The following is a 13245-nucleotide window of genomic DNA, read 5'->3' as shown; positions in this document are numbered from 1 at the left end:
AGATAGATAGACAGACAGACAGACAGACAGACAGACAGACAGACAGACAGCTAGACAGACAGACAGCTAGATAGATAGATAGATAGATAGATAGATAGATAGATAGATAGATAGATAGATAGACAGACAGACAGACAGACAGACAGACAGACAGACAGACAGACAGCTAGATAGATAGATAGATAGATAGATAGATAGATAGATAGACAGACAGACAGACAGACAGACAGACAGACAGACAGATAGATAGATAGATAGATAGATAGATAGATAGATAGATAGATAGATAGATAGATTATCACAATACTACACAAAATGTCACTGGGGCGGTACCTTTTTAAAAGGCACACCTTTGTACCTAAAGAGTCCAATTTGGTACCTTAAAGGTACATATTAGTACCTAAAAGGTACAAAAGTGTACCTTTTAAAAGGTACTGCCCAGTGACAGCTTTTGTAAAAAAAAAAAAAAAAAAAAAATTGAGTTTGAAATAACACTACTTCCACTACCTGAAAGTTAGGGATGCACCCACATTATGGACAAAATTTAAAACAGACCAAAAAGACGTACAAATTTAGTTTAGTTGGATTTAAAAAAAAATAATGCACATTATCCATGTTATATGAAACTGGCATAAAATATTTGTACAATCATGACTGTACAGATTTCCTTATCTTCATCTCCCCTTGTGTAGACCTTGTCGATGAGTCTTTCCTCAGTTCCTGTATTAATTTGCATCTCATTTCGCTGATATTTCTGTTGTGCTGACTGCTGACTGTTATTGTTTTTTTTCCATCTTGTTGGCGGAGCTATGGCCCTTGGCCATTTTAATTGACTGATTTTCTGGCAGAGAGATCACTGAATCAGAGAGGCAGATTCAATCAGCCGTGCATTCAGTTGAAGCTGGAGAAACCGAGAATGGAAGGGGGTGGAGGGTGGGTAGACAGACCTCGGTCAGAGGGTCCAAAATAAAAATAAAAAATGGGAGAGCCAGACAATTTTTTTTTTGTTTTCAATCCCCTTATAGGCCTTTTTTAATTACTTCATGCATTTGTATTCTGTTGTGTGCATTTGTGTCTGCATGGTTATACCCGAGAGCCTGAGTTTGAGATGCCAATGGCTTGGGAGTCTACTTTAAACATTAAAGTCAATATGAAATCAAAAACGATTTTTATTTACTTTCGTAATACACATGGTGTTATTGGACATGCAGCATCCATTCATGCATATTTCAAAGAAAAACTATTTAAACAAAATGTAATAACTTGTACCGCCTCTGCAGTGACTATTATTTTGGCTGACATCACCCGCTCCTTTTATTTTTCAACCCTTCCCCTCAAACCACTTTCCCTCACAGAATATCCTGTTTCACTCAGAAATGCATCACATTATGAAAGTAAAATGGGTTTTGAATGCTGCTTCATGTTGGGCAAAGAAGCACTCTTTGCTACTAAACTGCTTTTGAAAACAGCTACAATGTGTCCTCAGTTGTCAATTTGAGAAATGTAGCCTCATATGATACGTGCTCCATTCTTAAAAAGGCTGCACAAAAGATGATTTCCTCTAAGTGTTGTAGGTGTAAGACTTTTACATCAGTTCTTTTAGCCATCTTGGGTTATTTCAGTTTTTATTTGCGAGTGTGCAAATAAAAGTTGAGGACTTCTGCACTTGAGATGGTTCAGATAGGGCTGGAAAACACACTTGAGGAGTATAATGAAATGCCCTCTAATTATTGTCTGCACAGGTACAAACATCAGCAAGTTATCTGATTATTACAGCAGCTTATCTGCTGTCTAAGCAGGAATAATATTTAGTCCAGGCATTTCTGTATAACCGATTCAGGAAATACTTAATTGTGGATGGATAGCTGTAACTTAAATAGACCTGCTCTTCTAAATCGTTGTCTAAATTAGCTACTTTACAGCTATGCCAGAGCTGGGAGACTTTGTTCACACAGGAGAAAAATTATCTGATTTTCTGAATGATTATTCAGAATGCTAGTTGACAGATCCATTTTTTTTTTCTCATTCAGCATGCAGTTGTTGATTTCTTAACATGTCCACATTAGTTGTCATAATAACGAGTCATAATAATTAGTTGTTTGTTTAAAATAATTAATTAATTACCTGAAAAAAATATTACCTAAATGTTTGCGGTCAGTTTTTATTTTTTTTTAATAAAAAATACTTTTATTCAGCAAGGATGCATTAAATTGATCAGGAGTGACAATAAAACACATTTATAACATTACAGAATATTTCTGTTTCAAATAAATGCTTGCTATTTCATCAACAACAAAAATCCTAAAAATATATACTGTATCATATATGCTGTTTCCGACACTGATAAGAGTAAGAAATGTTTCTTGAGACGCAAATCAGCATATAAGAATTATTTCTGAAGGACCCATAAGATTAGAGTAATGACCGCTGAAAAAAATGCTTTTAATCTCAATAGTGAATTACATTTGAAAATAATAAAAACAACAGTTATTTTAAATTGTAATAGAATTTCAGAATATTACAGTTTTTACTGTATTTTGATCAAATAAAAATAGCCTTGGTGAGCATAAGAGAATTTCAAACATTATATCAACCTCAAACTTTTGAACAGTAGTGTATAGCTTGTCTAGCTCATCCCATTCTTAATAAAAATAATAAGACCAAGGTCTGGCATGGCTAAAGCCAGTAGAAGTATTGTGTTCTGTCCCCACAGACACTGACCTGTCCCTGCGTGTCCCTTCCCTTCACCTTAAATCCTCCCGGAAACTTTTAGCTTCTCTGAAAATCCCTACTTTCCTCAAACAGAAAAGCCTCAATCTCTCCGTCCTACATAATTTCTGCGAACAGGATAGCCTATATGTGTCGGCCCTGTAATTGAGTAAATTGCAATGTCTGTCACTGCTGTTTGTTCCATTTGGGCAGACTAATATGCCCAAGCCCTCCGCTTCAAGGCGCTGGGCTCCTTCAGTTCGCCTGAAAATGAGCCTCGTCACTCACGCTATAGCGTTTGCACAGTACATCATTACCAGATCTGTTTATTGGCACCAACCTGACCAAGGACAAAGAGTAAGATGGATAGCGTAATGTTTATTACGCACTGGCCTGGGCTTTCTTTGCCGTTCTTACAGCCACGAGACATGACAATGAGTGGCGATACAGTCAGTCCTCGTATAGCTGGAAATTTGAGTGAAAATGATTAGGAGCCCAGCCTTAGCATTCTTTTTTTGATCAATGGTGTTCGCTTATCTCCTTGTTGTGTTGATGGATGTATTTCCAGGCCTCTTCAACCGAAATGTTGTCTTCTGATTGATAGATGACATAATGAGCCGAAGTATATAGTGAATGCTGACGAGCCGGCGTTTCACTTGTCTGATTGGTTCATGCGCTTCAAACAAAGTGGCCTCTGCGAGCTGTCAGTCACTGTCCCAAGAGACATCACCTGCACTGTTGCTATGGTGATGGCTTAGAAAGGGAGACGTAAGTGAGGCGTTTTTTTATGGTTAGTCCGTGACAGGTTTTCTCAGAGGCTGTGCTGAACAGATCCTCAGAGCTAACATCTGAAAACAAACCCTTTGAGTTTTGTCTCTGAGACGCGTGTGTGTGTCTGGGATTGGGTATGTATGTTTGTATTGTGTATGTTTCTGTGAGGGGAGGATCTCTGTTTGTGTGTGTGTGTGTGTGTGTGTGAGCACAATCTCGGATCTTTGAGACTTCTAACAGATTACAGGTCGCAGATGTCACGTGTGTCAGTGCTGGGATGCAATGACAAGGTGAAAAAGTGCAAGCAATGGTGTCTCCATGGATGACATAAATCACCTACATGAAATGCCTGTCACCTTCCCTCTGTTATCCATCAATCAACCCTACACAGAGTGTGATGATGGGCTCAAGCTCTCTTACCCTCTGTCATTCTGTCTGTCTCTATATCTGTCATTTCCTGTCCTCTATATGTTGTCTACCCATCATTCTCGAGCTTTCATTCCTCCTTATCTCCTTGTTTCGATCTTTCTGTTTGGATTTCCATCTCTGCAGCCTTCAATCGGTCTTCTTTTTGGCAAATCAGCATTGCTTTTACTTTCATATCTGGACTCTTGACGGAGACTGATAATGTTGTTTTCTTCGATAAAGTCCAGTTTTCTGTTGTCTAAACTTGCTCTGATGGAAAGTCAAATGTCATCATTCATTCATTGACATGTTGTCACAAAACCGTATGACTTACTTTCTTCAGTGGAACTTAAAAGGAGAACGTGGTTATTGCTTTTTTGCCTCTCATTTATGATGAATGAGTTCAAGTTTCAGAAAGACTCTGGAAACACTGTAAAAGTAGTTCTTCTAAAACAAATAGTTTTTGTCTCAGGCTGAAACATCAGTTATTATTGGGCTTTCATCCATACATATTTTTATGCAGATTTTGCGATATTGCATTTATAAAAACTCAAAAAACTTTGTGTGGACGCATCAAGATGCAAATGAAATCTCCAAAATGCATAACCTAGCTTGAAGATTTGTTGTTGTTGTTGTTCTTCAGTGAAAAGCATACATATAAAACAACTGAAATGCATTACTGAATAAATTCCTGTATGTACATCAAAAAGTGATTTTGCCTTAACCTATTTTGTCTGTGCATTTTGTCTGCACACGCTAAAATTCTAGTCATTTATTACATTTAATAAAATATTTTGTTCTCTTGAATGCATTGGAAGGAAACACTGATTTATTTGCAAATTGTTTTCCCAATATTTATGCCTTTCTGCATAAATTAGGTCGCAGCTTGAATGAAAACATTCCCCATATGATCTTTCCCTCCAGTGAGCTGAATCATTGAGATACACCCAAGAACAAGATTAGATTTGTAAATGAATCATACAGACCTGTTTGTTGAACTGGATCAACTGATTCATCGAAAAATTGGACTCATTCGAAGATTAGACATCTTTACACATGAACCTGCCAAAGAGTTCTGTTCATGACACTAGGTATCAAATAGCTTCAGGACACTTCATATGGAAATCATTTTTTTAGGTTCATTTAATTGTCTATGTGTGTGTTTTCTCTCTCTATTTTGGAGCTTGACAAGCCCCAGTCCTCATTCACTTTCATTATAACCAGGATATCTTCAGGAATTCACTTTTTGCCTTCAACAGAAAAAAAGAAAGAGCATGTTTGGAATGGCGTGAGGGTGAATGAATGATGACAGACATTTTGTTTTGGGTGATCTATCCTTTTAAACCAGACATTCAAATTCACTCGCTGGAGAAAGAAAAATGGATGCTAAGGCTATGGGAATTTAAGATAACTTTGTTTCCCAGAACTCTTGATTTATGTTTGCTTCAGTCTTACAGAAGTTCTACCTTTGGATGCCTCAGTGGCTTTGATTATTCATTTATTTATGAACAGATTTAGCCAAACTGGCTTTCATTCCATCATGAGGTTCAACAGAGGTATTGGTATTCACGGCATGCACACAAACAACAGTTTTCTACACAAGAAGCCCCAGATTAATTTCTTAACTGGCTGAATCCAGAACACATTGTCAATCTGGCATCAGGGCAGTTGACCTTTAGCCGCTCTGATGCACCATCAATGTCCTTCTCAGATCAAGAGGAAATGTATCACACTCTGTCACAACAAAAAGTCCATCAGTGTGCTGCCTATGAGACTTAAATGAAATCTTTGTGGCTGAATAATAACAAATGGTGGCTGAGACTACGGAAGTATCTCGCAGTCTGTCAGCGCTTTTCTCTCTTCTCAAATGACAGCACGCTGTGCAGATGTGGAGGCACTGTTTGTCTTGTCGCCACGAGGTGCTGTTCCATTGACAGCATTGTTTCAGATGTGATGAAGTGTGAGCGTGGTTTTGGCAAGAAAGGTTTAGCATGAAATGTGTTGGCTTTGTCTGTTAACAGCCCCTTGAGCGTTTCTTTTTTGGTGGGAAATCTATTACTGAACATTGGAGGGGTGGTCTAAACTCACTTCCTCCACTCGTTCTTTGTTATACTTGCAAAATAATAATGGGTTTTCTGTAACAATGAAAATTGTCCCTGTGTGAGCATTTGTTGTGGGTGTGTGTGTTTGTTCTAAAGCTGGAGGCCAGAGACTTGAGTCACTAAAGCGGTGACATAGTCAGAGCTGTCAGTCTCTTCAGGTCGCTCTTATCTAAAAGGCTCTCGCTGTAACAGGCTTTGTTACGATGCCTCGCTTACACAACTCAAACATAATTTTCTATTCAAGCATACTGTATCTGATCACTTTAACTTGATTTGATTAATTTTCTTTCATGCACAGATAATGTGTAGAATATTGTAGAGGTCAATAGTGAACAGATGCACAACAGTTGCGCAAGGGTGCTTTTTATTGATCAGAATTGACAGTTAAAACATTTAGAATGTCACAAAAGATTTATATTTCTTACAAATGCTGTTCTTTTGGCCTTTCTCACAAAAATAAATAAAATAATATATATATATATATATATATATATATATATATATATATATAATAAAATATAATTAAATATAATTAAATATTAAGTAATTTTTTTTTTCAATTGTGTGAGTAATATTAATATTAATAATCATCATCATCAATAATAAAGCATCAACACTGACTTCCTAACTGACCCCAAACCTTTAAATGGTGTCCTAATAAGTCCTTTTATGAAGTCTTGAATTTTTTTTTCTTTTTTTTTTGGTTGTACTAGAACAGCTATTCATGCTTGATAGTTGCAAAAATGCATTTCTCATTTCACATTGTTGCACCTCTCTTCCCAGTCTGTCTTGAACATGGCAACAACAAACTACTAAAGGCATTAACTATTGGTCAGAATGTAACTGGGTACTAAAAACTGAATGTTAATTCATTTATTTGATTATTTTCCTCTTTGTTTTATTTGCTATTCATTACACATGCATCTTAATGTGTTTGTTTTGCTGTAATGACGACATGGTTTTGTGCTGAGTTTAAAATGAAAGATATCTTGAAAGAAATATGCTTGTTGTTTAAAAAACAGGTATCGGACCTTTGTCTCCGAGGATGCAGGGCCCAACACTCTGGTTGCAACGGTGCTGGCCAAGGACCCAGATGGAGATGGGATCACATACAAAATTACAGCAGGCAATGAGGAGGGCAACTTTGTCATCGACAGCCAGAAAGGTGAGACATCCATTTCTGATTGGGTGTAACTCTTCTGATCTCTCTGACGGCCGTTTTACACTTAATGAACATTCACTAAGGAGCTGTGCAGTAGAAAAGCCTTAATTCAGTGGTTTCATTCTCTCTTTACATTGCATTGCATCATCTTATACATAAGTCATTTAACTATTTATGCATTTTTATTGGTAATTAAGAATTGAATGTACTTTCACGGTTGGGCGATCATGGCAGGGCAGCTATTCAAACAAAAGTCTTCATCCATCTTTTACCTTGGACATAATTCAGATGCCAATAAGTCTTTATATTTATTTAAAGTATGCTTTTTTATGTCCCTTAATTGGCGAGGACAGTAGTACAAAACATGAGACTGGTATAGGCATGAGACTTATGCAGGGCAAACTAAAACTTGTGTTCTAGTGAGAAAACCGCAACACAAGCCCATACTGTACGTCACTGCTGCACCACTGTTCAGATCGTAAACACAAGATTTTGTTGTTTATACTGTAGAATAAACATTATAGAAAGGCTGGGAGCAGTTAGGATGGGATTTAAAAACACATCATATGATGAGAGTGTGGGTTCCATCCGGAAAAGAAGACTTTAATCTGAAGGATTCTTAAGGGATAATTGAAGACACAATGTTTAGTCTGAACATCTGGTAAAAGGTAAAATCCAGAATGGCAGGAAAGTGAGTGAAATCAACAGCAACATCTGTTTGACCAGTCAAGTACATAATGTACTCTACTGTGTTTTAGATCACACTTGTTTTTAACATTTTTTAAAACTAAGAAATAAAGTAAATTTTTAAGTACAGTTTAAAGCTTTAATGTATCAGTTATATTTCCAACCAGTTGAAAAGTTGCCATGTATGATTTCCTTTAATCATATTTACACTTTTATAGTTATTACTTGAACAAACAAGTTATTTGGTACTTTCACATATACAAAATTAGCCACTTACTAATTATAAAGAGGTAATTATTGTAAAGTGTTTCTTTTGGCAAAACTGTGAAAAGTTATAGTTAAAACACCCACATAAGGATATAACTGTTAATATGAAAACCCGTTTCTGCCTTAAAGAAATAAATAAAAATGAGGTAATTTTTACGGGGGAAAACAGGAAAATAAATAAGAAATAAAGTTTCAATTGCAAGAAATGAAATCACCATTCTTATTTAGAAGTCACAGTTTTGAGAGAGTTTATTTTTTATAACTTTAGGACATAAATTGGAAATGGAAAATATGAGAGATCCAGTTGGTAAGATTTTTATTTGATTCTAACTGTATCCTTTAGGAAATATAAGTGTACAGATCAGACACTTTGTGTCCTTTGATTATTACAGAGCTTTTCATTGGGCACTGGCAAATTTCTATTATGAAAATGCAGTGTCTGTTTATCTCTCACAGTTCTGAAGGAGTTTAGTAATCGCTCAGTAAATGTAATAATTATTAGCAACTACAAATACTAATTTCTTAACTAGGGATGCACTGAATGTTCAGCAACCAAAATTGTTCAGCTGAAAATAGCAAAAAAGGTAACTCGGTGTTCAGCCGAATAAGCGAAAAAGACAGAATAAATTGTAACGAACAATAACATGACGATCAAATAGAGGGGCGCGCTAATGCAGCAAACATGTCAGCAGTTTGGAGGCATTTAGATTGTCTGAGAAAGACGACAGCACAGACAGCGGGAGACTGTTTAGCGCTGCATCACATGTTTCTGAAAAGAGGAAGGGGTGGTTGTTGCTAGTTACTGTATGATGATTGAAATCATGAAATGACCTTAAACAATTTGTAAATAATCTGCAGAACGTTATTACAGTCTGTTTTATAATACTTGCATGGATTGCATGTATGCAAACTGCGCTGCACAAGCTCACAGCACTTGTTAGCTTGTTATCTGCCTGAAGAATCTGCACTGAAGCACTGTTACTCATCAGTTGCTCAGTAACATTTTTATAAGGCATGGATGTGACAATGTGATTCGTGAGACAAACATTTTCCAAAATTCTTAATCAGAATCATTTATAAATCAGCTGTTGTGAACAAAAATAAGCACTGAGGTCTTCCCGGGGGTTTCCGTCAAAATAATAGAAGCTCCATCAACATTCATAAATGTTAGTATTGCAATTTTACTGTTGTTCTGTAAAATAATTAAAAATGACAATAATAATGATAACAATAATTACAAGAAATATATTAATGTTCATCATAACATTCACACATAGTAATAAGGGGTTGCAACGACTAATCCACTAGTCGACTTCAATGCTCTGCCATGAGGCTTTAAGCTTGACATCGACTGGTCATTGGTCCTATAGAGGGCGCAACAGGATAAGAAATCTTTGAAGGACTTCCACATTTACGCTAAGTTTCCTAAAAGTTAAAATGACAAATAAATGTATACTCCGAAAACTCCACGAGACATGTGTGATAAATTACTGGATGGTCAAAATTGAATGGGAGAATGCTCATTTTAAACAGCTTATTGTACAGGTAAGTTAATCGCTGTTCTAATCTAATGTGCTGCTGCACTGTAACGCACACACATAGGCTACAGACAGTAGATCACACACAGATCGTGAGCACACCGAATCATTCAGCGCAGAAATATACTGTCAAAAGTGTTCAGTGATTTCTCAATAAAATAGCTTAGAAACTGAAAAGTTCAAGCATATATGTCTTAATAACTAAATCTCACATCTTCACTACTAGTAGAGAAACGCTGCCAGGTAGAATTAATTCACACATGCAATCGCTCCCACTAATGCATTTATATAAATATAATCTTTACTGTGCTACTTTATCTGTATCTGATTTGGAACGAGCAGAAATCGGTGAGAAATAAAACGACCCAAAGACAAAAGAACTGATAAATTTGTGTATTCTCTTTTATGGATTGCTGGACATATCCAGAGCATCCTTAATTACACAATTTATCAGTTTTTATACAATGTTAACAGCCTGTCAGCCAAATATATTTTCTGGCAGTCTTCTTTGAAATGCATTTCCTCATTGCCAAGCATTCGGATGATGGAACCTTGTTTAACATGAGGCCTTTAAGCGGGACAAAGGAAAATCAAAACGCTTATATATATATATATATATATATATATATATATATATATATATATATATATATATATATATATATATATATATATATATATTAAATTAGAATGTAGTGGAAAAGTTCATTTATTTCAGTAATTCAACTCAAATTGTGAAACTTATGTATTAAATTAATATATATATACACACACACACACACACACACACACACACACACAGTTATAATACTAACTTATTCATTTAGATAATACTAACTTATTCATTTGAAATTGTGCTTTGTAGGTATGATGTCTGCTAGAATGTAAAAAAAACATCTTCAGTGTTAAGTAAATATTTTTAAATAGTTGTTGTTTTTTTTGTTTTTTTTTTTAAAACAAGACAAATACTAAAACTTTGGGTAGTGATAAAATTGGCAAAATAAGTGGGGAAGAAACGCCTTTGGCCCAGAGTTTCATTTTGTTCTGCTTTGGCCAATAATTTTCATTTCAGTGCATACCTTTTCTAAGTTCCTCAAAGTAACAGCATTTGCTAAACAGCTCACGACTTAATTGTTGCACGCTACTCAACAGTGAAAAAGCTAGACGTGTTTTGATTGATTGCATTTTGATTGAAGTAGATCGGTCGTAAGATACGGACTTCACTTATCCTTCTCACAAAATATGTTTGCTGCTTACATTCACAGTGCTCCAATTTAGTGCTCCATTCAGGTGATTCAAACATGTACCGCTTCATTGGAAGCACTGCGGTTCCTTGAAGAGTGTCTCTGTTGATTCCCTTCCCTGCATATTCCTCCTTTTCTCTCCTCTCAAGATCAAAGCGTTCCTTTATTGCCCCTTCTACGGCTCATCAGATCTCCGTCTCTACTGAAATTCCCTCTATCATTCGTTAGAGCCTCTCCACCATTAGGTTGTTTTTGTTGGGGCGAATAAGGGCCTAGGCGATTGTGCTTGTTGTTAATTTACTGTAACTCACAGAGGAATGCACTCGGTTTGATTTAATAACCCTTTAAGGATTCAAACAGCAAAGTCAATAAGATGATCAGGCCTTTTGTATTAAAGACATAAATACCAAGACTGCATCCGGTGCGTGAAGGATGTATTTACCGGCACGGCGGCATAGTGTTTTCACTGATAATCAGCCAGATCAACGGCAGCACACAGCACCTGTCAAGCGTTTTTATTTTCCTCTGTTATTTGTAGTGTTTTGATTTTCCTTTGTCCCGCTTAAAGGCCTCATGTTAAACATGGTTCCATCATCCGAATGCTTGGGAATGAGGAAAGGCATTTCAAAGAAGAAAAGACTGCCAGAAAATATATTTGGCTGACAGTCTATTAAATTAAATTAGAATGTTGTGGAAAAGTTCCTTTTTTTTCAGTAATTCAACTCAAATTGTGAAACGTATGTATTAAATAAATTCAATGCACACAGACTGAAGTAGTTTAAGTAGTCTTTTGTTCTTTTAATTGTGATGATTTTGGCTCACATTTAACAAAAACCCACCAATTCACTATCTAAACAAATTAGAATATGGTGACATGCCAATCAGCTAATCAACTCAAAACACCTGCAAAATGGTCTCTCAGTTTGGTTCACTAGTCTACACAATCATGTGGAAGACTGCTGATCTGACAGTTATCCAGAAGACAATCATTGACACCCTACACAAGGAAGGTAAGCCACAAACATGCATTGCCAAAGAAGCTGGCTGTTCACAGAGTGCTGTATCCAAGCATGTTAACAGAAAGTTAAGTGGAAGGAAAAAGTGTGGAACAAAAAGATGCACAACCAAACAAGAGAACCGCAGCCTTGTGAGGATTGTCAAGCAAAATCGGTTCAAGAATTTGAGTGAACTTCACAAGGAATGGACTGAGGCTGGGGTCAAGGCATCAAGAGCCACCACACACGTGTCAGGGAATTCGCTGAACCACAGACAATGTCAGAGGCATCTTAGCTGGGCTAAGGAGAAGAAGAACTGGACTGTTGCCCAGTGGTCCGAAGTCCTATTTTCAGATGAGAGCAAGTTTTGTATTTAATTTGGAAACCAAGGTCCTAGAGTCAGGAGGAAGGGTGAAGATGCTCATAGCCAAAGTTGATTGTAGTCCAGTGTTAAGTTTCCACAGTCTGTGATGATTCGGGGTGCCATATCATCTGCTGGTGTTGGTCCATTGTGTTTTTTTGAAAACCAAAGTCACTGCACCCGTTTACCAAGAAATTTTGGAGTACTTCATGCTTCCTTCTCCTGACCAGCTTTTTGAAGATGCTGATTTCATTTTCCAGCAGGATTTGGTATCTGGCCAGACTGCCAAAAGCACCAAACGTTGGTTTAATGACCATGGTGTTGGTGTGCTTGAATGGCCAGCAAACTTAGCAGACTTACCAGCCGTTGAATGCTTGAATCTGATTGGCTTATGCCGTTCTGATTGTGTGTAGTTATTTTCTGGGAAATGCATGGTGAACGTACAGTAGTTCCAGGCAGCTCTCTTGACCGCATTACAGGTCCATATCACTTTGCATAGTTACCTGTAATAACGGTCACGCAGTTTGCACAAAAAGGTGTTGTTAGCACTGCCCTGACGATTTTATCAGTTAGGCCAGTGGTTTTCAACCTGTGTGTCGCGATGGTATTGCAGGTGGGCCGCCAATTACTATTAAAAGAAATAATAATATTGTTAATATATGTAAAAATGTCTAAGTCATAACATAATAACATCATTTCACATATATAATTACATTACAAAAAATAAATATTAAACTGTAACTATGCTTCCACTATTTGAGCTTTAAAGAATAAACCACCAATTTATATTTTTGCTGCATATGCTACAGAACATCAAATTCAAACATGCATAAATGGCTGTCAAGGTGTTCCCTCCTGACTGTTTGCTCCGCTGACTGTCTACCAGCTGCCGAGCTCTGCCTGGATCTGGTTTTCCCGTTTTGCTGAGCGGTGCCAGCCCAAGTTATTTTCTGTTTGCCTGTTCATTCTAGGGCTGTGCGATTAATATAAATCGTCATAAAATC

General features: G+C 36.7%; 1 protein-coding gene across 1 annotated transcript in view; it reads left to right on the top strand.

Annotated features, from left to right (window-relative positions):
- The window catches only part of si:ch211-186j3.6 (neural-cadherin), a 266160-nt gene that overhangs the window by 100530 nt on the left and 152385 nt on the right, over positions 1–13245 (top strand). Inside the window, exon 7 of the mRNA XM_059534392.1 lies at positions 7010–7152. Within this exon, the coding sequence (XP_059390375.1) occupies positions 7010–7152 (143 nt within the window). The remainder of the gene's footprint in view (positions 1–7009; positions 7153–13245) is intronic.

The sequence above is a fragment of the Carassius carassius genome, chromosome 3 (genome assembly GCF_963082965.1).
Source record: "Carassius carassius chromosome 3, fCarCar2.1, whole genome shotgun sequence".
Lineage (NCBI taxonomy): Eukaryota > Metazoa > Chordata > Actinopteri > Cypriniformes > Cyprinidae > Carassius > Carassius carassius.
This window is presented reverse-complemented; position numbering and strand designations above follow the sequence as displayed.